General features: G+C 46.2%; 2 protein-coding genes across 8 annotated transcripts in view; both read left to right on the top strand.

Annotated features, from left to right (window-relative positions):
• cyth1a (cytohesin 1a) overlaps positions 1-11,386 on the top strand; it is a 29,854-nt gene extending 18,468 nt beyond the window's left edge. For all 6 annotated transcript variants that reach the window (XM_040191209.2, XM_078083743.1, XM_040191210.2 and 3 more), the window contains 11 exons: positions 1,566-1,630; positions 2,474-2,540; positions 2,636-2,754; positions 3,916-3,996; positions 4,201-4,313; positions 4,999-5,147; positions 5,253-5,364; positions 8,688-8,764; positions 8,847-8,915; positions 9,317-9,471; positions 9,671-11,386. In XM_040191209.2, coding sequence (XP_040047143.2) covers positions 1,566-1,630; positions 2,474-2,540; positions 2,636-2,754; positions 3,916-3,996; positions 4,201-4,313; positions 4,999-5,147; positions 5,253-5,364; positions 8,688-8,764; positions 8,847-8,915; positions 9,317-9,471; positions 9,671-9,749 — 1,086 coding nt within the window. In that variant the 3' untranslated portion in view covers positions 9,750-11,386. The remainder of the gene's footprint in view (positions 1-1,565; positions 1,631-2,473; positions 2,541-2,635; positions 2,755-3,915; positions 3,997-4,200; positions 4,314-4,998; positions 5,148-5,252; positions 5,365-8,687; positions 8,765-8,846; positions 8,916-9,316; positions 9,472-9,670) is intronic.
• Positions 11,387-22,424: 11,038 nt separating this feature from the next.
• socs3a (suppressor of cytokine signaling 3a) lies at positions 22,425-25,351 on the top strand. Of its 2 annotated transcripts, NM_001267658.1 has the most exon segments (3): positions 22,846-22,921; positions 22,949-23,008; positions 23,581-24,316. In NM_001267658.1, a coding segment is annotated over 1 exon segment (618 nt). In that variant the 5' UTR covers positions 22,846-22,921; positions 22,949-23,008; positions 23,581-23,689; the 3' UTR covers positions 24,308-24,316.
• Positions 25,352-26,012: the final 661 nt, after the last annotated feature.

Genomic DNA, 26,012 nt, shown 5'->3' with positions numbered 1-26,012 from the left:
ACACTTAAACTACCAACTAAACTATGCTAATTGACACTTTATAACAGTTTGTTTTTATTAACCATATACTAAATTGATCCACCCAATAAAATAATTTACAGTTTAAAAAGGTCAAAGGGTATTTTTTAATTATTCATTTTAACAAACTACAATTGTTATATAAACACCTGCCCAGTTGTACAAATGTCTCTCTTGTGAGACGTTCTTAATATTTCTCCCCCAGTGGAATGCGAGGTATTTCCTCCCACAGAGCTCACTTCCTTCACAAAGCCTTTCTGCTAAGTGATCTGTGTTTTTAAAGATGTTCGGTGTCTCCTATTGGCCATCGGTATCAAATTGAAATAAGCGTACAGATAAAACAGGATTAAGCTCTTAAGAGGAACCGTCTCATGCAGCCAGTTGAACATCCATCATGTACTCTGATTTCCTGAGAGAGCCAGAATTCAAATCAGCTTGGCTAAATTTCCCTGCAGTGGTTTGTTTGCTTCCCGTCCATTGGCCCTCCCTCATTTGCTTTTTTCGGGCTCGAGGGCCGAGCTGATGTTTGAAGCAGGGAGCTGCTAAACGAGAGCGCCGGGACCCCGGCAGACGGTCGGCCCAGTTTGCGACTTCCAGTGGACTGCCAGACCGACCGTAGAGGCCCAATCTGACCCCCACCACTCCTCTCCCCTCTCCTCAATGACCCTGGTCCACAGTCGTGGACCCTCCCACCTGCTCCTTGGCCACCACTGCTGCCCAGCTCCTTTCCCCTCTTCCTTGTTCCTGCACACAAACGCCCCGTTTGCTCCTTCTCCACTCCTACGCCCTCCTCTGCTGGTCCTGCATGTCAAACCCCCTCCCCCCCGCCTCAACCAGCCCACCCGCTCCCCTTTGTGAACACAGCCTTTGTTTGCGGAGACAAGCATCTGAGGAATGTGTTGAGACTGCGCAGGCCCTGAGAGAAGAGAACACAGATGTTCCCTTTGTGGTTCGCCCTGAATTGAATTGCTATGATACATGACGATAAACTACCTCTGCGTCTGGATGCGAGTGGAGAGGCTCTATGAGGTCCTTTTACGTGATGAGCTGCAGCCCCACGTGATCACTAACGAGCCGGGTCTGTGCACAGGACCTCGTTTATTCCTCACTTCCATCAGGCTGACGTCAGCCTCTCCAGCCGCTGTAATGCCCTTACTGCGCCAGCACTGGCACCGGCGGTCCTGTCTCGATCAACTAAATCCGCCTCAAAAGGCCGATAATCACTAAATATAATCCGCGTTCCCATTGAGGTTATTGAGGTTATCCGTGAATGTTCTCCACCTAATCAAATTCAGGATGAGGGAACACGCATACGGTGAGATATGTGAGATGTTTGTGTAACACGTTTCAGTTCATCGGACCCTTTTGTTGGGTATTTCCTGGATGTGATGAAAGGCCACCTGGCTTATAGACAAATAAAGGTGATGCAGAGATGACGGCCGCTCCCTCGGCACTGTTTATTAGGACCATGCAAATACTGGTCGTGGAAATTAACAGTTGATATTCTCATGGCGTTTCCCAGACTAACATCTGTGTCTTTTCTGCAGCGGCTTAAGGATGAGATCGCAGAAGTGACGAGTGAGATCGAGAACTTGGGGTCCACCGAGGAGAGGTAAGAAAAAAAGGATCCGCCTCCCGGGCACATTTCCTTTTCTGCCTAAATCGGCTTGTCTTATTAACTCGGCTAATTTAAATGATCAATTATTCATTTTTGACAGGCAGGTTTGCGGCAATCCCGCCTCCCCAAACAGGCTTCCCAAATTGGCTGTGCTTTTAAGGCAGTTTAAATGTTTCATCAGGCACACCCCTACAATGGAGCGGGGGCCTCATTGAATAATGCAGTGGGTGTGCACGCTCAGGCAGACAATGCGCCGTCCCGGGGGAGGGAGTGCTGGTGTTTGGCCTACTCAAGTGGATTGGGATGAGATCAGCTCCCGAATAATATTTCTTGGATCTAGAACCCATTAAGGGGGTTGCCGCCCCTTTCTCGTGATCGGAGCGTTCTCGGATCCATCGTCCGGGTGACGTGTGCGCAGTCTGCGCCGCTGCGCCCCCGTGTTGGACTTTTGGCTTGCGAGGGCCAAAGGAATGTTAGCGCTGGTTAATCAGTGAGAGGAAACGGTGACCTCTCGCCGACTGGTGATGGAGGGGTAACCATGGCAGCGGCGGACTCTTTGAGTGCCCTTTGACCCCTGAATGGCTCGAGGCCTGAGAAATGAGACGTTCCCATTGCGCATGTTAAGTGTATAATCAATGCTTTGTCAACAACGTGTGTGGGAGGGGGGATGTTAATGCTTAGGCAATCAAATCCAATCAAAATATAAATTTTTCATCCATGTCAGACTTACCTTTTGGTATTTAAATAAAAAAGTGTAATCAGTAAAGAGATGCCATTTTCAGCCGTTTTATTCGTGTCCAACATTATATTGTTTCCATCTTCACCCTTACGTTTCAGGAAAAACATGCAGAGAAATAAACAGGTGGCCATGGGGCGGAAGAAATTCAACATGGACCCCAAAAAGGTAGGTGGAAGGAGCCGTTTCACGATTGCAGCGTGATTCATCCCACATGTTGCACGAGGCAGGAAGTGACCCCGGGCCTCTTGTCGCGTTCTTAGGGGATCCAGTTCCTGATCGAGAACGACTTGCTGAAGAATACCAGCGACGACATCGCTCAGTTCCTCTACAAGGGCGAGGGCCTCAACAAAACCGCCATTGGAGATTACCTCGGAGAGAGGTCAGCATGGAGACCGTCGCCATCTAAACACCGCCCATCGTGACTCATCCATGTGGTCGATAAGCGCATTGCACAGATGTTTCCGTAGGGCTGTGTTCCCTTGGGCGGCCTCACACACACACACACACACACCCTTTCGGATTACCGGTTCCACGCTTAGAACATTCTTGCATGACGCGTCCGTTACCCTGCAGCCTCCAGCTCCTCTTTGATTATCTTACTCACTCATAACTCTCGGATCAAGAGACTCTGGATTGCGCGCGAGCGCATTAACGCAGGAAATAGGCGTGAGGCCTCGTGTGCGAACCGTGCCGCTCGGGGACCCCCGGGGCGGGTACCGTTACAGTCGGGAGTGGTCCCCGAGGTCAAAACCAGGAAGTGGCGTTCAGGCTGTTGATGTACGCTCTTCGTTCCACTGTCATCCAGCTCGCAGAGTGATTTGGGTTTCTGTGAGGAGGGGCCGTAGCAGCGCGAGTGACTTGAGACCCGATTGGTCAGCGCTGGTGTCGGGATATGACTTGTCACCGAGAGCCCCTCGGAGCCCCCGCGTGGTCCCAAAGGGCAGATCATTTACTCGGGAGGGCGTGAAGGTGGGGAATGATGTCATGATTGAGATTGGATGATAAATCAAAGTGAGGTGTGGTTGTTCCTGCTGCATTGGGTTCGATGGGAGTATGCATCGTATCGCATACCCGTTTTTTTTTTCTTTTTTTTCTGTCACACCTCATTCCTCAGAAACGCTCCTGATGGATACTTTCCTTCTTCAGCGAGGAAACTTTTGGAAGAGCTACTAAGAATGTCTTCCTCAGCATCCACTAAATAACTCACATCTACAGATTTCCGTGGGGGTAATACAGACCATCAACAAAATCTAAATCTTCTAAATTCTTTATAAATTGCTATGCAATGAATAACAATTTTAAGGGGAAACTCACTTACACATTCTGGTGTTTTTGTTTTAAAATGAACCTTCCCTGATCTGATCTTCTTACTGCGCGGATTTGCTGCTTTTCATTGTCTTTTATATAATGGGCTATTAACGGAGGTTGAAAATGAAATTATTTTTATCTTGTGATGGCTATTCTATTTTATTAAACGGACGTTTTTCTAAATACTTAAAAAAAATGTTTCCCAATAGAGCTTTTGTTTTGTCTCACGCAGAGATGACTTCAATATCGAGGTCCTTCATGCCTTTGTGGAGCTTCATGAGTTCACAGACCTCAACCTGGTTCAGGCCCTCAGGTAAGGCCGCATCTCCCCTGCAGCTGCCATCTTCAGGTCCGCTACATAGTTCCCCTTTGTTATTTAAATCACGTGTGATGAAGTCCATTTCTCCAAGAGCTTCCTGAAGCTGTAGCTGTCGCTACTGGTAGCTTCCAGTCTTTTGCTGCTCACTCGCGTTGGAAGTGAGTCTGTTGGTGACTACTGAGCCGTGTGCCCTTACAGACAGTTCCTGTGGAGCTTTCGGCTACCGGGAGAAGCTCAGAAGATCGACCGGATGATGGAGGCCTTCGCTCAGCGCTACTGCCGATGCAACCCTGGTGTTTTCCAGTCCACAGGTAGCGGCGTGGCGCCACACCACCCGACAAGTCAAACCTCTCCCTATTTCAAATTCTCCCTCCCAATATTACTGCCAACTTGTCTCGGTTGGATCCCTGATCAACTTTTTCCTCCCTGAAGTACCTAATGTTCCATTTCTCACTGCGATCTAATGGCGTGCCAGAGGAAATCGCAGCCAAACGGCTCCGTTTGGCAGACGGAAAGTCTGCCGACGTGAGCGCTGCGTCCCGCCTCTGGGAAACAACGGCCATAGCACGCAGCCGCCCGCCTCCAACATGGATGCAGATGGATGTGAATAATGCATGGGACCTCTCAACAGTGACGGGCCAGATAAAGTGCTGCTGGGTCAGCCGCGCGTTGGCCACATTAGAGTGCTTATCAGAAAGCACACATGCATATTTAGCTGCCCACTCGCAGCCTTTCACTCCCACCCACTCTCCTCGCTACCGAAGATTTGCCTGCGTGTTCCTCTATGTTCCACTGTGGTCCCCTAAGTGCAGTCCTTTCAGCTGAGCTGATTTCAGCATATTTAAACACTAAATTAAACACTGGCAGAAGTTTTATGGTAAACAACAACCTTTTTTTTTTCTCCCTCTCGTGTGTGTGTGTGTGTGTGTGTGTGTGTGTGTGTGTGTGTGTGTGTGTGTGTGTGTGTGTGTGTGTGTGTGTGTGTGTGTGTGGCAGACACTTGTTACATCTTGTCATTTGCCATCATCATGCTAAACACCAGCCTGCACAACCCAAATGTGAAGGACAAGCCTTCTGTGGAACGATTCATCTCCATGAACAGGGGGATCAACGATGGAGGAGACCTACCGGAGGACCTGCTCAGGGTCAGTGAGGCTTTAAAACACGGTTATTTCTCTCGTGAAGGATTTGACCTCCCCGCCATCTTTCACTTTCTCTGGATTCATTCATTTTTAAATTCTTCATTGTAGAATCTTTATGACAGCATCAAGAATGAGCCTTTCAAAATCCCAGAGGATGACGGCAACGACCTCACACACACTTTCTTCAACCCAGACAGGGAGGGCTGGCTGCTAAAACTGGGTGAGTGGGTGGAGATACGTGCACGCCAAAAATGACGGTTGCTCTTGCCAAATGTGTTTTCATTGCAGCACGTATCTGTATCTCCAGGCCGCGTGAAGTAATGTCTACCCTGAGGTCAATAACGTGTGTGTGTGTGTGTGTGTGTGTGTGTGTGTGTGTGTGTGTGTGTGTGTGTGTGTGTGTGTGTGTGTGTGTGTGTGTACGCACTCGACATCTGAAGATCTGATCTCTGCCGCCTTTCATGCTTTATGATATATACGTGGCCATGAGACATGTGGAGGCTTTTGAAATATTGACGACAGACCGTTTTTTTTTTTTTTCTTTTTCTTTTTTCTTATGCGGACATGCAAGCACACACACAAATATTGACTTTACGTAGCTTGTAAATAAAAATTGTATGAACACACACACACCAACATTGACGTAACGCACACACGTGGAAGGGCTTTGATCAGAGTTCTTTCTCTGTGGACAGTTGGATTGGCAATTTGTTGGAACGCCTATTTTGTCCCATCGTGGAAACTCAACAATTTTCATAACAGCAAAGGAATCATTATTCAGCCTTTCATAATCATTTTTTATCAGTGTTTCTTGATGATTTTTTAAAAGGCCTTTTTGTCCTGATCGTTAAATACTAACTAACATGGATTCACTCTACAAGTAGAGAAGCGCAGGCCTGGTGCCCTGAACTCTTCAGTTTCCTCTGAGATCTCTCTCTGTTGTGCAGTTTCACAGTGAATTCAATAAAAACGCCTCAATGTTGGAAGTTAAATCAAATCGTCTGATCACTGTGAAACTTTACAACAACCAACCAAGAAAGGGAAGAATGACTCTTATTTCCAATGACTCCAACTTGGCATATTTCAGTCAATCGGGGTGGAAGGTAAATCACTGGATACAACAGAAGTGGACCGAAGTGGAGGCAATATTTAATGTGGTGCTTTACAGCGACATTGAGAGGAACTGATATAATGACAGCAGATGTACAATTTGTTAAACTCCATTGTAAAATTCCAAATGAGAGCTGTAAAGCAGTGCATCAAAGCCTCCCTGCAACCAGATTAACCAGGACTGTGGTGCAATAATTCCTTATCATTTAATTTATTTTTTGTTTTCTTTTCCTCTTTGTTTGTTTGTTCCCATGATTTTGGCTGTTATCTTTCCTCAGGAGGTATGTACACCTGTTCTTCCCAAACGCTAGTCCATCTCTCAGCTCTCGGGTGCTTTTGGTGGTCCGTCATGCTTTTGTTGCTCTTCCTCATATTTTACATTTCACGCAGGGTATTTTTTTATTTTTATTTCTTTTCCTTTTTGTCTGTAGACCTTTTTGTTCTTTTGAGTCCCTCTACTTGACTCATTTGAACCTCAGATGTTTGTCTGTTCAGCCTCTCATTGAGCTGCTGGTTTGTGCGGCCTCTTTTGTCTCTGTGGGCGGTCAGCGGTTTCATTCGTCACCCTGCGGGCTCGGCTCGGGGCGCCGCTGCTCTGTGGCCGATCTGAGCAGTTTGACCCTTTTTTCTCCTCTACGCTGTGGTGGTCGATCTCTGATCTTTTTGTTTTGGAAGTTGCATTATACCTTTTTTTTTTTTTCTTTTTTTTTTTTTTTGTCCATATGGCAAACACAACAAAGAACTGTTGCTTGACTCTCCAAATGGGTCGTCAACTCGTTCACCCAATCGGCTAAATGTTGTTCTCTGGTTAACAAAAGGAATAATGCACCTTTTCAACCGCGTGGCTCTGCTCTCCTTATCTTATGCTGTAAACGGATCTGAAGGGTAATGGCGTTGGTGTGGTGCTGGACCGGACTGGACCAAAACTGTGGGAGAGGAGCGTGGGCTGAGCGAAAAGGATCCACGCGTGGCTGCACGCCTAAAGTGCGCGCGGTTTGTAATTTATGAGTCGTCATTTCAAAATAAGAGCCCTTGTAAGACTTCACCCTGTTAAGAGAAATCATTTAGAAAGAATCCCTAAGACACCAACAACCCTCTTAACTTCTACTCGCTCAGCCTCCCACAGTCCCATTTTGCATGGGCGCCCCCCCCCCCCCCCTCTCGCTGCTCCGCTCCGGCCCAGCACCGTCCACGCATCTCTGCAACGATCAGCTGGGACGTCCCGCCTCGTCCTAGACATTCTTGCACGGGGAGGAGGTCACCTCTGTTGAGTGACGTCGACCTCCACACCACCCAATCGACTGTCCAGCCAGTCCAGTGTGATTCTGCCGTGGCGTCTTGTGTTTTCTGTCCGTCTGCTTTTTTGTTGCAACACACTGACGAGTGGAGATGCAGGGAGGAGGGTGGAGGAGGGTGGGCAGCTCTCCATCTCCGCCTGTCGAGTGGAGCGTGTGTCGATGGCGTCTGTAGTTTCTAACGAGCATCAATTGAAGTGTTTTGACCCATCATGGTGTCCGTGATGGGATATCATATACAGTGCCGCTGCTGTTATATGATTACACGTGTGTGGTTTCCGTGTCTGTATAAACCTCCTCCTATCCAGGTAGATGGGTTTCCCAAAGCTTCTTCTGTTATTGGTGGTGGGATAGCCTAGTCTAGACGAGGCTTAGGTCTTTATGTCATGATCAGAAACAAAGTCCCCCCGCCCCTCACCGGACCCCGCTCCTATGTGACTTAACTAAGCCAAAACAGGAAATTCAAGTCGGAGATGCCTGTAGAGACACCGAGCATCGCTGGAGGCGCTGGGCTTCTTGCCCCACTCATTTAGACGGCTTCCCAGCGCGAGGTGGCCATCTGCCCATGTGATCAGGTTTCCCCCTCACAGGAAGTATGGGTGACAAAGGGGTCAGAGGTCAGCTACAGATCTCCGGGGCATCGAGTTAACCAAAGAGTCCCCACTGGGCATGAAAGAGAGCTCAATCCTCAGTCAGTCTCCACATGGACCCCTCGTATAGTCATTGGATTGTTTTGCACTGAGTGAACTTATTAAACTAACACCCAAATAGAGTAAAAAAGTAAAGAAGGAAAGCTTCATTGTGCAGCGTCCAATCAGCCTTAATACGGCCTTTTTATCAACGCTGTGAGATCCAGTTCTGAGAATATAGACGAATGAAAGTAGCACATACAAGGGGCATCAGTAGTTCTAAAGTAATGAAAAAGAACCCCAGGGCCATGCAGTGGGGGGGGGCATGGTGCGTTGGTGGACCAGGGGGCGTAGCGGGATGCTCGGGGTAAAAGGAGTCCTATGGAGCCGTCATCTGTCTGTCTGCCCATACATCCGTCTGCCCGTCTCCGCTGCTCGACCCGCTGCCTCGGTGCTCCCTTCTGCCTTCTCTCGCCGAGCTTCTCTGACGCCGGCTGTTTGCTTCACAGGGGGACGAGTCAAAACCTGGAAGAGGAGGTGGTTCATCCTCACGGACAACTGTCTTTACTACTTTGAGTACACCACGGTGAGTACAGCTCGAGAGCGTCGCCTCTCTCCCGTGTTGGCCGTTGCTGCTCCTCACAGGCCTTTTTTGTTCTTGTGTCCAGGACAAAGAGCCCCGAGGAATCATCCCCCTGGAGAACCTGAGCATCAAGGAGGTGGAGGATAAGAAGCCTGTAAGCACAGCTCCCTCTGCTGCTTCCTCCTGTGATTACACACAATCAGGCCCGACATGAGGACTTTCATTCAACACATTTCCTAAATGGACAGTGAAGCCGTCCCTTTTTAGAAAATTGACTCCTGGGATTATTTGTTTGCTCGTAACATTTGAGGTTGAACTATAAATCGTGCAAACCTATTTATATAATATATATTTAAACATTAAATTGATGGGTAGGTGCAGTTACATACACATCCATATTTGCCGCAGCTTCTTAGTTGAGATTTACCATAAGACGCCGTACATGGATGGTAAGTCATTAGACCCATATAGATATTTGAGCTAGCAGTTTATAGCATGTTCAATGAAAGCCGGTATGCTGATACCGTCTAACCTGCATCCTCCTCCCTTCTGTAGAACTGCTTCGAGCTTTTCATCCCTGACAACAAGGACCAGGTGATCAAAGCGTGCAAGACCGAGGCGGACGGGCGCGTCGTCGAGGGCAAACACAACTTCTACCGCATCTCTGCACCGACGGCCGAGGAGAAGGAGGAATGGATGAACAGCATCAAGTAAATGTTTTTACATGGTTTGATACTCATGCTACTCGATGGAAGAGTTTTCAGGGGGCGTAAACGGCGTAAAAGCGTCTTGTTTTCATGTAGCCAGTGAGTCAGTCGTGGATTGCCTGTTATTTTACCTTTGGACAGCTTGGTGCCATTTTAAAGCCATGCCCAATCAATTACCTATGAGCCGCCCCTGTGCCCACAGAGCCGCCATCAGCCGGGACCCCTTCTACGACATGCTGGCAGCCAGGAAGAAGAAGGTGTCGTCTATGAAGAGGCACTAGGAGCTGCTCCAGCTCTGCAGATGTTGCCCTCGGCAGAGCAGGGTCCCGGGACCCGCTGGCGCTGCCGGGGTCGGTGGTGGAGGTCCCACTCAGACCTTCCCCCGGGGGAATTTGTCTAGGATACACACACGTCTGCAGGACAGACAAATGGGAAGCATGCAGGGGGTTTCTAGATACACGCTGTGGCCAAAGCGTCTTCTTAACCTCTCTCTCTGTCTCTCTCTGTGCTTTGTGTGCGCTCCGTTTTGAGGTCGTCGGGAAGTGTTGCTGTGAGGCAAAAGCCTCTGTTTCAAAATCCTTTTTGAAGATGCTTTAAAAACTAACACGGTTCCCATTGACATTGTGCACAAACACGGCATGCGCGCTGTTCCCCAGTAGCACACGTCGTTTAAAACTCAGCAGGTCTGACCAAGTGGGGCACTCAAACCAAAATAATCTTCCCTTTCTTAAAGCGCTTTGATGTGTTACGGTAATACGTGTCCTGTGTTTTTACAGCTTTAAATGTCAATTCCTCTTTAGTCTTTTTTTGTTTGCTTTGCTTTTGTAGAGGAAAAAAAAGGTCGTAGGAGGGAGAGTTTGATCTACCAACAGTTTATTTTATAGAGAAAAGAAACTGTATATACATAAAAAAAAAAAAGTTGCCACTCAGGAGATTGTTCCGATGTTGTGAAACGTTCCGTGTCGCCGTTGACACAGATTCTGTTGCGTGAGGAATGAAAGCCAACTGGGTGTCCGAGACCTCGCCCGTTTTTGTAAATGTAACGCGGCAGCGTGCGGCCGAGCAGATGAAGGCGTCTGCTCGTCTGTGCCGGCTGTCACTGTTGGATGCCTGAAGGTCCTGCAGATGCATCTGTCCTCTCCCCTCAGGCTTCTTTTTGAGAAACTCTTTGGAAACTCAGAACCGGTGGCCCTGCTTTTTTTTTCTCCTCTTTTGTTTCAAACACTTTGATTTCCTTAATCTCCTGTTCAAAGTGCTTAGCCTCCCGGCGTCACGGCCGCCCGGTGATGAAACGTGATGAGAGAAGCTGCTGGTTAGCGACAGTAAATCACCTGGATGAGTCCTTTCTTTATAGAGGGTTACCTATTTATCGATTTAAACATTATTTCCGGCCGCCGGCCCGACCTCATTAGTAGTTTGCACTGTGTGCTTCAGGTTGTTTATGTAAAGGACATAATATATGACATATTGTTTTAGAGGCTTTGGAGCAGGACGCAGAACTGCCGGCTGCGTCAGAAATGTACTGTGGGTAGCAAAAAAAAGGTGGACGTCGGGAAAGCTGGTCGGTCACACCGAGGCAGTGACTCGTCATTTTGTCCCAAAAAACCCCAAAACAACCCCCAACTGCGTTGAGGTCCCACTTTGCGAGTCGCTCATCGAGCGGCGGTCTTTTCCTCTCTCTGCTCCTCCCAGCGCACGGATCCTACAGACAAATGGAAGAATGCAAAGCAATCATAATTCCAGACAGTATTGGTTTATTTATCAAAGTTGTACATACGTGAATGTATAGTGGCTATTTTGTCGTCTGTTTGTTTCTTGTTAGTCGCGCCATTTATTTTAGTATTCCATTTAATGTTTGATTTGAGGTTTGTATCATTGCCGTATAATCGAGCTGAAATAAAGCCCAATTTGTCCCAAACGCTGGCTGTGAATGTCTGTTTAAACTGCAGCTCTTGTTACAGTACTAACGTTCCTCCAGCAGGGGGCGGTAAGTGATAACCACGGCATCTGAACTACCCTAAGTTGAACTCTTGCTGTTTCCCCGCCTACTAATTACAGACATGCCCAATTAATCACAGATGAAATTACGGGTTATGTGGGGTCCCCATGAATATGGAGTACTGCTTTCACTGGAAATTGGATAATTCCCTCCCTGTTTCGTTTGCCAACGTTTGAATTATTCCAACCACATTTACCTGCTGTGACACAAATCTTTGTTTCAATCCAGACTATAAACAGGTCCCATAACCTTTTCATATATTTTTACGAGCTTGCCCTTAAAGTATTTGTGGCAGCAGGGAAAGGTCGATATTTACAAGTGAATGTGTATCATATTAAATGATGCCTGGAAAAGCAATCAATAGCAATGACTTTTTCTCAATGGAAGGGGCAAGCAGGAAACCTGCACAGGCCCCGCTGGATGTTGGTTAGTGTCAACGGAGCCTTGGATATTGTGGGATGTATTAAATGACCTTCTAAAAAACACAATCTTGACCTCCGTGGAGTTTTTGTCTATTACCATAAAAAGAGTGATTGCCTCACGAGAGGCAGACACCCCGGTTGCCAAAACGTCGGTTCTTAAAAAGTTGTGACTCATGTTGTTTTCATTCCTGCATTTAACCTTTATATTTTCCATCAAGTTTCGAGCAGTCTGAACCCGCTGAGACAAACTTTTTCGGCATGTTTGGAAGTGATGTGAAGAAAAACCAAAACTTTTTAAGTGAAAATTGCCATTGAATATTCACCGTTAACGCTTCATTGCGCTTGACATTGACATTGACATGCGCTGTAGTGACAGAGGCCCGTGGGTGGTGCTGAAAGCGTAGTTAGCACAGTGATGAAGTATATCGACGCTGTCTCGTGCACACCTGACACTTATCAAGTTGAGACGTGTTTAATCTCTTTTGAGAAGCCCTTTGATGTGTTAAAGATTGGAGTAGCTGTTTTCCCAGGAAAATCAGACCATGTCAGACATTTGAGAACTAAATGAATAGGTTTGTTTTCCGGCTGGGCCTTTGTCCGCATGGTTTGGGGGGAAATGTGGCCATATCACGAAAGGGTTTATTCCAGTGCATTTCAACGCTATAATAGACAGGTATTTGGTAAATTCTTGGTGTGCATCTGCGCATTCCGATATTAAATTTGTTTTGAGTCACAACTGAAGAGCGGGGCCAAGGAGGTGACTGACTGATGGGAAACGAGAGGCCCGTTGCCATGGAAAGAGGGAGGGAAAAAAAAACACGGAAAAAAAGTTTGAGTGTGTGTTTGTGAGGTGGCGGGAGAAGAGCCGTCTTTGTTTTTCACCCTCGGCGCTCCTCTTGTATTTCGCTGTGCAGCCTGCATACACAGGCACATGCAAAGACGACGTGCTTTTACTTTTGTGTCAGGTTCAGGCTTTATTTGCGTGCTGAGGAACGAGGCGAGAGGGGAACGTCCGTAGGAGGGTCCCGCGCTCTGCACGGAAAAACCCAGATGAGCAGCCGTTGCAACCCATTTGGCATCAAGGTCACTGTGTTCTTTCTGAAACATAATAAGACGCTCTGTATAGCCCACCTGACCTCACTGCACCGAGACGGCCCCCCCGACCACACCACTCCCAGTGAGCACAAGACGTAATTTCAACGTTGAAATATGGTTGAAATCGGGTTGAAATGAGGTCTGAACGTCTAAGACCTCATTTCAACGTCATTTCAACCGGCTAAAAATGGGATAAAACATCAACGTGCCAGAAAACGTCAATTTGTTGATAAATGTGTCATGTTGTAACGTAAGGTTGAAAGAGAGACGATATTAACGTTAAGATTTTCATAATAATTAATGAACTGGTCGGTGAAATTTGGTCTACGCGAAGACGTTATTTCAACGTATTTAATATTTCACTTAAAACGTCATAAATATGAAACTACGGACTGCGTGCTGTTAATAAGATGCGTTTAAGGCATAATAATGCGGGCAGGTTCAAACATTACTTAACTTAAAAACTCCGCTCACATCTGTAACGCGCATGCGCGAGTTCTTAGACGCCTGCAGAGCTCCGAGCGGACGCAGCACGAGGCGAAGTTACGGCAGCAGAGCGACATGAACGGGCTGATAGAACCACGACTACCGGCTCCAATGCTCTGTAAGTACGGGAGTGTTTGGATGAAGCACACCTGGAACTATAACCGGGTGTTTTACTTGTGCTGCCCACCCGATACGGGACAGACGGTCCTTTTTGTTAAGCTAGTTAGCGTTAGCGCAGGTAGTTTACTAGTTAGCATGCTAGCTTGGAGCATGATAGTGTGCAGCATGGTGACCTGGACCAAAAGTAAACATCCCAGAATATTTTTTGTGTGTTTGGTGTTGCTAATGCGTACCCATAAATATTATTGCATTTCACATTGAAAATACATTTTTAAAGCAATGGGGGCTAAATACATTGCAAGGGTGAAGGCTGAATTCAACAAGTTGTGGTCTGTAAACAAGAGGGCCAACACATTGTAAGTTACTGCTGCTTAAAGCATGATACTGTGTAATATACCTGGAAATGTTACTCCAGAAATACCATAAGTTGCAGATGAATTGTTATCTTGTTTATAATGTTATAAGTAAACAATCTATAAATTTGTGTTATTATAATTAATAACACACCTGCTGCTGTTATTAGTTTATTACTGTCATAAACCCAAATGACCAGATTTGTCTTTTCCTTGAAGTGCTTTCCCTCCTCACAGGTTTCTGTGGGTGGTGGTTGCATCTGACGGAGGTTACATCTGATGGAGGTTGTCCCTGCAGTGGTCCTGCCTTACACCTGGCTTACTACTCTCAATATTAGAATAATTTCTGTCAAAGGATTTGAAAGCACTGTACATCTTTAAGTCGTTCATACTCTACACACCTACGTTGAAAAGACGTTCACGTATAGACCCGTTTTCTATGGAATGGCGTTTTAGTCAAAATTAAATAAATTAATAAATACATGAAATATGCATTTGAAATACATCATAAAATAAAATGAGGCAATAAATACATAAATATTTTATGAATATATTTATTTCATAATGCCACTTTTCATTTCATGGTACTTTTATTTCATAATGCCTTTTTTCATTTCCAGAGTCTTATATTTCATAATGCCACTTTTCATTTCCAGTCTTTTATTTCATAATGCCGTTTTTCATTTCCAGAGTCTTATTTCATAATGCCGTTTTACATTTCACGTTCTTATATGCAAATCAGGGGGCGTGGCTACATCTAACATTCAGAACAGACAACAGAGCCGTGTGCAAAAGAAGTGACTAAAACGGCATTCCATAGTTTTCAACGTGATTTATAATATCGGTGGTAAACTTACAAATGTGGACGTAGTTTCTTTTTAAACCTCTAAAATAATGATATAGCACACAAGCGGGGACAAAATATTACCGTATAAAAATCACGTTGAAATGTGGTCTAAACATGGACGTCTTTTCAACGTCTACGAATAGACGTCTTTTAAACATCTTTTCAACCAAAAAATGCTCCCTGGGCTCAGTCAGTGGTGTCGGGTCGAGCCTGCCTGCTGAATTCACTGCTGTGCGGTCATGCTGATGACGGGAGAACGGCACCGGTCTCACAGGCTGGGCAGTGGGATCCTCCGCTAAGTGGAGACATGTGAGGCTCCAATTAGGCCCAGGCTGTTTCCCAGAAGCGCTGAAGGCCTCCCCCTGCCTCTCTGCCCCCCCCACCCCGCCGGGTGGAGGGGAAACACCCCGCCGTGTCCTGACCTGACCTCAGCCGAAGAGGGGGCACTCGCTTTTTGGCTCGGGCCACACGCGGGCCGGTGCACGCACACATTTGGGATTCTCAAAGGGGGGGGGGGATGAATTGCGTCGTATCGTGTGAGCCATGATTGTTGTTCTCCCTTAACAAAACGGTCATGTTTATACACAAATGTGACAAGCCTACACACAGACAGACTGGAGCCAAGTGCACATCAGAACTGTTTGAGATGCTGTGTGCCGGAGTGTTTTAGGTACACTTAAGGAGCTGTGTGGACAGATGCAACAATGCTTTACTGGAAAAAATAAATCACTTCAGGAATCTACTGCTCAGAAGAAGAATTTCTTCCTCTGGGAAGGAATTCTGAGAAAGGGACTTAAAGAGAAAACCAAAACAAATCCTCGCCCTTCCCCCTTTGGCTCTCCAATGACATCAGCTAGCTATTTTTTTCACTCCCGCTGCTTCACACACGCTCCTATAACCATGCAAACCCCATTTGTACTGTGTATCACAGCATCGTAGCCGGAGGGGGTGAGCGGGTGAAACACTGATAGGCAGTCAAATTTTGGGCTCAGTGCTGGGATGTGGAATTCATGCTGATTTGTTTTCAGGGAATTTCCCCACAAACATACTGTAGTGTAAGTTAAACATATTGCCCACAAGCAGATCCCTTCATTAAAACAAGCTGAAGCCCAAAAGGAAATGAAGATCTATGGCGTCTGTTCTTAATAACGTGACTGGATTGTACCTCGGGAGGTTAAAGTGGTTGAAAAAGGGCAGCAGCTGTCTTTGGCGAATAGATAACGTTGTTCAGGACGTCAAATGCCGAGCCGTCATTTTTTTTCCTTTACTTGGGTGACATGGTGACCTAGATATGAGATTGTTCAGGTAATAAAAGAGAATGGAGATCAAATCAGGTTATATCACACCTCCCTGCTACAATTTTAACCAAAAGCGTAAACTCTGATTCAAGATCCAGTGTGCTGAAAATAAAAGAAAATACTGGACCTGATTTAGCCGATAGACAATGCGTTTAGCGTAGATTACTGAATCAAGAGAGGCACATCTATGAGATTTACTGGAAAAGAAAAATCTACTTTTTCTTTGTGTGCAATAATTCTTGCCAGTGAACTTGCTGATGCAAGGCTGCCGAATAACTGTGTGAACAAGACAAAAGGTTGTTTGTCCCGGGCGGATTGTGGTAGTTCTTTCCTGCACATTCATTGAACAGTGGGTGGCTCATATTCTGGGAAACTTTCAATGTGCGGCAAAAAGCGGCAAATGTCTTCCTGTGAGTCTTTTATGATTTATCTCAGGAGCCAAAGGAACCTCTTGTATATTATCTCACGTTGATTGCAGTATTTTGTACAGCTACAGTAAGTGATTACAGGCGTAGCGGAAATTAGATTGAGCGCCGCTGTAGATTGATAAGACGGAGCAATCTCTCGAACTGTATATTGTTTTGTTTTTTGCATGCATGGCTGAGATCGGGACAGACTGTACTGTCCATGCGAGATTTCTAGTAAAAGATGGAAGAGGAGGCCGTGGATTGGAGAGCCTCCAAATGATAGGGACCGCCTTACTAGAAGGGGCCAAAAGGAAATGCCTCTATGAGAGAAGTATGACAGGCCTTTTCTTTTTGTTTGCCGCAGCATTTTGAGAGTCCGAGTCAAAGTGAAAAAGGCTCACTGAGCTCTGTGTGACGCTTCCAAATAGAATACACATCTGAAGGTTGTAGGCGGAGCTCCTTCAGTTAGGCACGCTGAGCTGCTGTTTGCGAACATCAATGTGTGGGAGTTATACATCAGTGCAAAATGGGATTAGTGCGGCTAAAAATCAAGGGAGCTGACCTGTAACAAGGAATACACATCAACTGACCTTTAATACAGCCGCAAGGTTATTAGAAGCTATCAAAAACACTTGCAGGTGGCAGATGAGAGAGCGGCCCTGTAACTCACACTACACAGAAACACACCTGCACGCCTACCAGTGGCTTCAGCTCACAGTCCTCTCGTAAGTCCTCGGTGGCCTAGACCTTCAGGCGCGTGGAAACATTTACAAAATGAGGGAATGGCAAGGATCAAAGCCCTCCGCTAAGTGATGCATCCTGGGTAGTATCCACAAACATCTGCGACTGAGTCACAGAAACATGTGCATAGTGAAGAAAAAGGAAAAGGGAAAAAGTTTGAATAAAGATCAGGCTCGTCTAGGTTTACGGGACATCTTCTAAGGTAAATACCCCCCCCCCCCCCCCCCCCCCGCCGATCCTCCCAAGACCTTGTCCTGTGCCTAGCATAGATCGCTAGCTGCTGTCAGCACTCTTATCTGGACAGTAACCACAAAGACGTGTGTGTACATTGCACACACACTGAATCCATCCGGAAATGTCAGACTTACTGGCACAGCTCAGGATCAAGTTACTACTACTGTGTTATAGCGGAAGTGTGTGTCTTTGAGTTTCCATTTGCGCATGAGTGTAGGTATACATACCTACCCATCATGCAATTCCATATGCAAATGGGTACTGTTTGCATGCACGCGGGTGTGTGTGCTCTGTGCTCTGCTGAATGCATCTAAACAAGTGTGTGTGTGTGTAACAGCATCTCTCAGCCAACCTGCTGTAATTAGTGTAGACAGATTTATTACAATCTGCACAATGACATCAGCCAGCTATTTCTGGGGTTTGTGGGAATCATGGTCCATTTTGAAGGATCCCCATTATGTCATTGGCTTCCTTTTATCTCCAAGCACTTGATACTGATAAACGGACGGAGGCCGCAGAGGCTGTCCAGCCCAGACAGGCGGTCATCTTTAATCAATCATATTATCGGGCATGATGCAATCCCAAGGTTTGATGAGGCATTTGTTCGCAATCTGGAGGGCCGGCAGTTTCGGGGAACGTGGCAGGTGTGCGTTTTCTGATGGCGTCACGTGCGCATTTCTGCTAATTTCTGTCAGAAAGTGTCGGGATGGAAGGGGTGAAGGGGTGGTTAATTAATTTCACCTCTGGTTTTCACGTGACTCACAAGTTGAAAAATACTTTGAAAGAGCAGGTTGATAATATGGATATTTACTTTATTCCGAGAAGATCGATCCCACTGTCGTACCTTCATGGTAGATGAGAGATGGTAGAAGTTACAGCTGGCGACCAGTTAGTTTAGATTAGAACATAAACTGGAAATAGGGGCAAACTGCTGGACTAGCTCTGGCCAAAAGTAACAAAATCCATGAGGGAAAAATGTATGTTGTGGGGAAACAATTTATTTTTCGAGTCGAGTAATTTACTGGAATGGTTGCCTGGCAACGGTTTCAGAACAATAAACAGGCCAGTAAATGTATGGCTTTTGCGGATATTTTCCGGTTAAAATGAGACAAACAAGACGTCAACTATTCACTGCAAACTGTTTCACCCTGTTTCCAGTCTGAGCTAAACTAAGCTAAGCCAAGCTACACTTCTGCCAAATCCAGCTTCCTATTTAATGACATGGGAGTAGCACATAAATGCTATCGCCTACTTCTCGGCAAAACAGAGCTTAAGCATATTTTCCCTGATGTCAAACAACCCCTTGACGTAAGTAAGACCTATGACTACACCGTAACATCTATTTGTATCCCAACAACTGGAAGACTGTTTCATACTTGATGTGAAAATCATCTATCATTTTGGATGGTTTGGAATGAGATATGTGTTGATTCACACATTATAATCTGAACCTTCTGGTAACGTTCCTCACAACCACATCGAGCACGAGCCAGCTCGTGGCGGAAAATAACGACACACTGGAAGTCAGACCCTAATGACGTTCACTTCTTTTTTTAACTCCTTCCTCTACACGTGCCGTCAAACTGAACCCAATCACTCGGCCCATAGTGTGCGATTCCTGTAGCAATTTCCACTGAATTTGTCCCAACTGTGTTAGCTATATGTCATCTGGAAAGACGGTCTCAATGACGGCCCCAGCCGACGTTCCCAGCTCACCGTCACATGGCTGAAATCTTGGCAACTGACCCGTGTCAATGTGCCGTTCCAGCTGCAAGCTACCACAACAACACTGAACATTCGGTCGCTTATGCCAGGAAAATAAATGCGGAAGTAAGGCAACGTGCTGTAAGTTTATCACAGCTCTTTTTTTACGGCAAACGCTCTCCTCCTCCTCCTCCTCCACTTGTTGACCTTGACAGGGGTAGATCCTGCTCCGGCCCTGTCAATGGCCCTCAGCGGGGTGATGTATAAATATTGGAGGGACGCCCGGGGTTGAAAAGTCCGCTGGTCATTTGCTGACAGGGTCATTGGCTAACAATGGCAGAAAGTACGTCATCAATACAGGAATCAGATAATATATTAAAATGGCATTTCCGGCCCTGCCAATGGGCTCCTTTCAAGTAGGTTCACAGCTGTTGTGAGAAAGACTCAGTCATTCACAGTCAAGTATCATTAGCTCATGAAGGAGGGGAAATCTGCTCCACATTGACCAGGTACAAAATTGATATTGATCTATTCAGGAAACATCATGCTCGAATGTATTAAAGGTGTATAAAGTGTGTGTGGGAGAGGGGCGTTCCATAAATAGCTTCCAGAGAAGTGCGCCATGTGCAAAGCATGCGCAGCACATTGCGTCAGACTTCACGCTCAACCTCACGCGCCCTCAAAGAGAACTCCTCCACTCGTACAAACCTGTTCATAGATCTGAGGAAACGCCCGTATCAGGGGTAAAGTGGGCGGAGACAGATGGGATCTGCCCCGATGACAGAGATACAGCAGTCTGCACAGTTTGTACTGTGCACGGTGTACCAGAATGGGAGGAGGCTCACCTGCCCTTTCTGATTTCCTTTTCTCTCTAATGCCAATCATCCGTTTTACTTTGCTTACTTTGTTTGTTTCTCTTTGTCGGTTCCCTGTGATGGTTTACACACCGTGTCCTTCCCTTTGAATTTACAGTAAGCTCCGAGGAAGAGTCACCGTGAAGGACAACACCTTCTTAAGAGAATGAATGTCACCACGCTTAACAGGACGAGATTACACCTCGGCGCGGTTCCAGTCAACGCAAAGAATGTGCTTTGTGAAGAAAATATCCTACAATTTTGACATTTCTGAAGGAACCGAGACAGAGAGAGAGAGAGACAGACAGAGAGAGGAAGAGGGCAAAACCAAAGAAAACACGGCCAATAGTAGAGTGGTTTTGATTTTCTATTTAGATTTTATAAACTTTCTAGAAATAAAAGAAACAGAAAGATAAATACAATACAATACAGTACAAAGCCGAGACTCACGCTGAGCCAGACGGTGACCTAGAGAGAGAGAGAGAGAGAGAGAGAGAGAGAGAGAGAGGTATACCAGGAAACTTACTGAATGATTAGTACACACAGTTGTAGTCTTGCTCAACCAACAAGGAAGTTTTAAAGTACTACAGAGAAGCAATAGTGGCGAGTTGTGACATTAAGGGAGACATGCAGGTGCCGCACAAGCAGGAAGTGAAGCTGAGTTAACAGGAATTAGATTTAGCGATATGCTGGGAACCTACCTGCATATCTGTAACAGTTCCACTGTAATGTACATCATTTGACTCATGACATAGTGAGTCTTAACAACAGCGTTTCCTCTTACAGCCCTTTTACTCAATTTGAGTGAAACGGCTTGTATTGTTATTGAAAACCCCGCAAAATGGCAGATTCTATTCAATAATTAACACACTGTTGATGTTTTTGACTCATCCTGAACTCACTCTCTAAAGCTGTACAAACAATAAGGGACTCCCGCCTTTGTAAACAAACAATTTCACGGAAATTGGCCCTAACACGCAGATCTTTCAAAAGATCTCCCTGTGTGGTGGGACCCCTGCGAGACCGAGCTTCTCCGAAATGTTTAGTTGTATGGAAATGTTTGGCTTTCAGCCCCTCCATCCATTTGAGAGCCCCCCCTCCCTCAATCACAGTGGGTTTACGGGAACCTGAGCCGGGATCCATTCCTCAGTCGGTGCTGGAAAATCAAAACATTGGTTTAGAGCTGCGACTGGAGGCCTCGTCTCATCCTCCACATAAAAGTCCACTTCATTGACCTTGTGTGAATTGAAAATCTCTGGCTCCTTGTGTGTCAAGCCGAGGGTGTTTGCACGTTTAGAAGAATACACGGCCAAAAGGCTGTTTAGGGGCTTTTTTTCTACTTAAATTCTACAAACCTTGGAGAAAATAAAAGAAACAGAAAGCAAATACACTACAGTACAGAGCCAACTCTGCCGTCGGCAAGACTCTGCATGCTGAGCTCAGATGGTTGGCCGGGGTCCCGTCGCGTGCTGCAGCCACGCAGCAGAGCGCTTTCACAGCTTTCGGGGTCACTTGGTTCCAACCATTTTCCGGGTTTACCTCCGGTGAACTGCACACTGCCTTTGGTTTGTCGGTTGACTCACCGCCGGCCTTTTACCAGAACGCGCTGGAGGTCAGCGGGCTTACGTCCATCGCCCCCCTCCCCTTCCAGTTCAGAGGTTTGTGGTCGAGAGAAGAGAAGCTTTAGATATATTGTCTGGTTTTCACTCTTCTTTGTGACGGGTGCGTTGGTTAAAGTGTTTCAAAGGGTGACATGACACCAGTTAGTGTGCCGTAACACCTTCACGTCAGGCCGATGCCGCTCATCGCTGAGTCAGCAGAGGAGGGATGTGAGCAGTCCATCAGTCACGGGCATGTTGCTAAAGCTTAGACTTTCTGCAAAAAGAAAGGACTGACCTCTCAAATGAGGATCTGAGGTCAGCTTCCTTTCGACATTCTAATACTGATTAGAATTTATTGTGAAATGATGACTTCCGGGGATCAAAAATCTGAATGGACGCAAGTTTGTTCAATCATTTACATTTTTTTTTTTAAAACCTCTTGGATTATCATAAGACACAGTGATTTAGCGGCGATAATCACTATGAAGATTAAATCAATTGTTCAAAACACACCATAATTTAGTTCTAAAAGCCTATGAGAACATTTGAGTCGTTTGCTAGATGTAATCAACAACAGTACTCTTCAAACCAACTGTGTTTCAGAACATTTTCATTACTTGCGTATACACTGAACTAAGAACAACATTAAAGCACATATTTTATCATTTAATGTGTTAAACTTGACTTAGCTACGGATCTTAGAATGGGACTAAAATATGCTTCTAATGGCTGCAAGAAAAAAACAAACAGTGAGTAAATAATCCCCGCTGCCCCTGGTTACCACTGGTGCCGTTTGGGAGATGTGGCGCCCCCTGTGGAGAGGGGGGGGGGGCGGGGCATGCAGCCTGTCGTTGCTGTGAATTTCTGGGAAACCGAGAACACTAAATTAAGACTGAATCATTACCTCATACATCAGCTCGAGGCGGAAGACTCACCGAGAGCGCGAGCGCGTCTCTGTAAGATACTTTGTTTCTATTCGGTCCCTCGAATGTAAAATGACACAAGAGAACTGCTACTATTCAAACGCGTGTGCGTAACCCTAAAGGAACAATGACTCCTAGTAACGGTAAATAAGTATTGCTTGGAACTCCTCCTTAACTTCGTGTTGGAAAAGCAGCGGGGGGGAGGGCGCTGCTCGGAGAAACACAAAGGGAGGGAGGGAGGAGTTTCCTTCGCGTTTATAATAACGCCGCTGCTCCTCGCTTCACACTCTCACACTTCTTGGCAGCAGTCGGGCTGCTTACAAACAAGAGAAAAAAAGTCCTTCAAAGTCAGGAGTTTATCGCCAGAGAACTTCCGAGCGTCTGTGAACTGAGACCACTTACGCCGAGATTTACTCGCGTTTCATTCAAAGGAGCGAATTCGGACGAACGTTGAAGGTGAGGATTCGTTTTCTCGTTTTTTTTTTCTTCTGCTTTTTTTTGTTGTTGCCCGAATAGCGTTAAAAAAAAAAACCTCACCAATGCAAAGATGTAAGGTTGAATGTTGATGAATACGTTTTATTCATTTGGCGTGTGCTATCTGAGTGAGGTGAAGCCGCTCGCGCCGTGAGACTTGCGTAATCTGGATTCCAGCGTCTTTACTGGAACTGACCGAGTCCCGAGGGCACATTACACACACAAGTTTCCCCGAAATGAATGGAATTTACATAGAGGCATTTTTTTTTATCTAAAGGCACAACTCCTGAGCGAGGAATCATTTAAGTTTGGGTACATTCTTTTCTTTTATAGATGACAAAAGAAAGAAATGGCGCAGATGTTTTAAGAGCCTCCACATCTGGAAAAGTAGTTTCCGTTAGGGCGGCTGGAGTTGAGGAGCGTTAGACCTTTTTATTAAAAAAACTGCTATACTCCAAATACTCAAAAACCGTTAAAACTGCATTTTGAATGTTCATCATGGTTCGTCACACTGAGCTCAAACTAAAACTCTCCCCTCCGTTTTATCTCCTCAGGTGATTCCCTTCCAGCTTCGCGACCCTCCTGAACTTCTCCTTTTTTCCTCCTCCTGTCTGCGCGGCACTCGGTGCTCCCCGGGCTGCCCAGAAGAACGGGCATAGCGCCATGGTAACTCTCAGCAAGTTTGACTCCGCGATGAGCAGCAGCCTCTTGGACTCCAGCATGCGGTTTCCTCAGCGCTACAAGACGTTCGCCTCCAAGGCCCAGTACCAGATGGTCCTCGCCACCCTCCACAAGCTCCAGGAGAGCGGCTTCTACTGGGCCGCCATCACCGGCAAGGACGCCAACGCCATGCTGGCGGACGAGACCATCGGCACGTTCCTCGTCCGGGACAGCTCCGACAACCGGCACCTGTTCGCCCTCAGCGTCAAGACGGCGTCGGGCACCAAGAACCTGCGCATCCAATGTGACGCCTCGTCCTTCTACCTGCAGACGGACCCCAAGAACATTCACTCCGTGCCCCACTTTGACTGCGTCCTCAAGCTGGTCCATTTTTACATGCCTCAGAGTAAAGTGAACTCTCGCGGTGGGAATATGTACTTCATTTACTCCGGAGGGGAGAAGATCCCCCTGGAACTCGTCAAACCTCTGTCCGATAGCCTATCCACCTTGCAGCACTTGTGCCGGAAAACAGTCAATGGACATTTGGACATTTCTGCTAAAAGAGACCAACTTCCTCATCCTCTTCGGGAGTTCCTTCAAGACTATGACGCTCCCATCTAGACCGTGTAGGACTGATGCTCTCGAAGGGGCAAAGATTAAACGGCTAACGGCTAGGTGCGGCTAACGTTCAAAGACACACACGGTGTCCATGGAAGCAGGTCCATGTTCCAGAAAGAGACACTGGATTGGGGGACTAACCGACGAGCGGGGGGAGGGGGCGCCAAGAGAAAGAGGGCACAGCTGTAATGTGGCGGTGTGAAACGAGAGACGTCCTCCTCTGCCTCACTGATGACATTCAGCTTACCGAAAGCTGAAGTGAGACTCCCAGTCAGCTGTCTACGGTCTGATGACACACAACTTCCTCCCCCCCCCTCCTCCTCCCTGCTGCTGCGAACCAAGTGCGCTGTGAGGCTCGTCGGGATCACATGCAACGGCCTCATGGAATCCGCCGTCCATTTAAGCCGGTCTGGTTTAAAAAAAAAATGCTGATAATCTTAAACGTTTTGCAGACGTCATTCCAGCATCCTGGAATCTCCGACCACTCAGGAGATTCACAGACAACGGAAACTTAAGAGAGCCGACCGGTGGACACGGATGGGCTGCAGGGTGCATAGAAAAAACATTGAAAAACATATCAGACTTTTACAAGACATTTTAAGAGGAGAAAATATTGAAAGAAGACGCCAAACTAGACTAGAACTATAACTAGCAGCTTGTTGAAACAACGACATGACTGAATCCCATGGGATCTTACTTGAGACAACAGTACCACTTCTTAATATGCCTTCAGTAGCGAAGAGATGGATATCGACATGCCAAAAGATGTGTTTGGTATTAGTGGCACAAACAGAATTGCCATCATTTGCAAATGAATGTATCAAACATGGTATGTGACTTTTTCTAATAGGGGGTAGAGTTTAAATGGATGAAGACTGTTTTCGGTGTCTTTTATAAAGATTTACCTTTGTTTGCCAAACCACTGGCTGTAGATGCGTGAAGAGATGTGTGTGACAAAGCAAACAGACTGATACGACTTTGCACTTATTTATATTTGTATGAACATTTCATTAATTTATAATAAAAAGGACATATTTTTCTATGAAATTAAATCTGTCTTTGATTTATTTCATGATGACTCAGTTTATTTCCACAGGCGCGACAAACTGACTAATGTGTGTGTGTGTATCACACTACATACTATTTGCACTGATGTTTCAGATGAGTTCGGATATCATCGTATTCGGTTTAGTTAACGGAGGTCAGACCACCAGTGTCCTCATGAAGTATCGTCTTCTTCCTCGACCGGACAACAAACTCCTTTTTATTTCATTTCCTTTTTAGAGGTGCAGTCAATTCTAACAATTATCAGTCTCCTCATGTCATCTGTTAAAGCAAAAACAATACATCTTTTTATTTTCTCAGCCTACAGCTTGTTGAGCAGTTGACAAAACACAATACACCAGAGCTGTAACCAAGCAATACACAGAAGAATGAGCGTCTCCTTTGATCAGCTGTGACTCACAGGATCCTCTGTGGATGATAGCGTGAGTTTACATGTTCTTGCGTGTACACAAAAGATCATTCTTTCCTGTAACGTGCATGACTCTCACAAGTTTAGCACTTCGGAGAAGTGTCCCCCGCCCTGTACTAACAAATACGTACATAGAAGTGCGTGAATGTGTGCATGCCTCGGCACAAAGGCATTCAAAGAGAAGTTGTATTTACTGTCGCAAGATTGCGTGTGAGGAAACGGGATCCATGGTAC

Source organism: Gasterosteus aculeatus, chromosome 11 (assembly GCF_964276395.1).
Source record: "Gasterosteus aculeatus chromosome 11, fGasAcu3.hap1.1, whole genome shotgun sequence".
Lineage (NCBI taxonomy): Eukaryota > Metazoa > Chordata > Actinopteri > Perciformes > Gasterosteidae > Gasterosteus > Gasterosteus aculeatus.
The sequence above is the reverse complement of the archived record's forward strand: the minus strand, read 5'-3'. Positions and strand labels throughout refer to the sequence as shown.

Bases quoted from the DNA above. Each gene is read 5' to 3' on its own strand.
- socs3a (XM_078083533.1), top strand. From the start codon at position 23,690: ATGGTAACTCTCAGCAAGTTTGACTCCGCGATGAGCAGCAGCCTCTTG.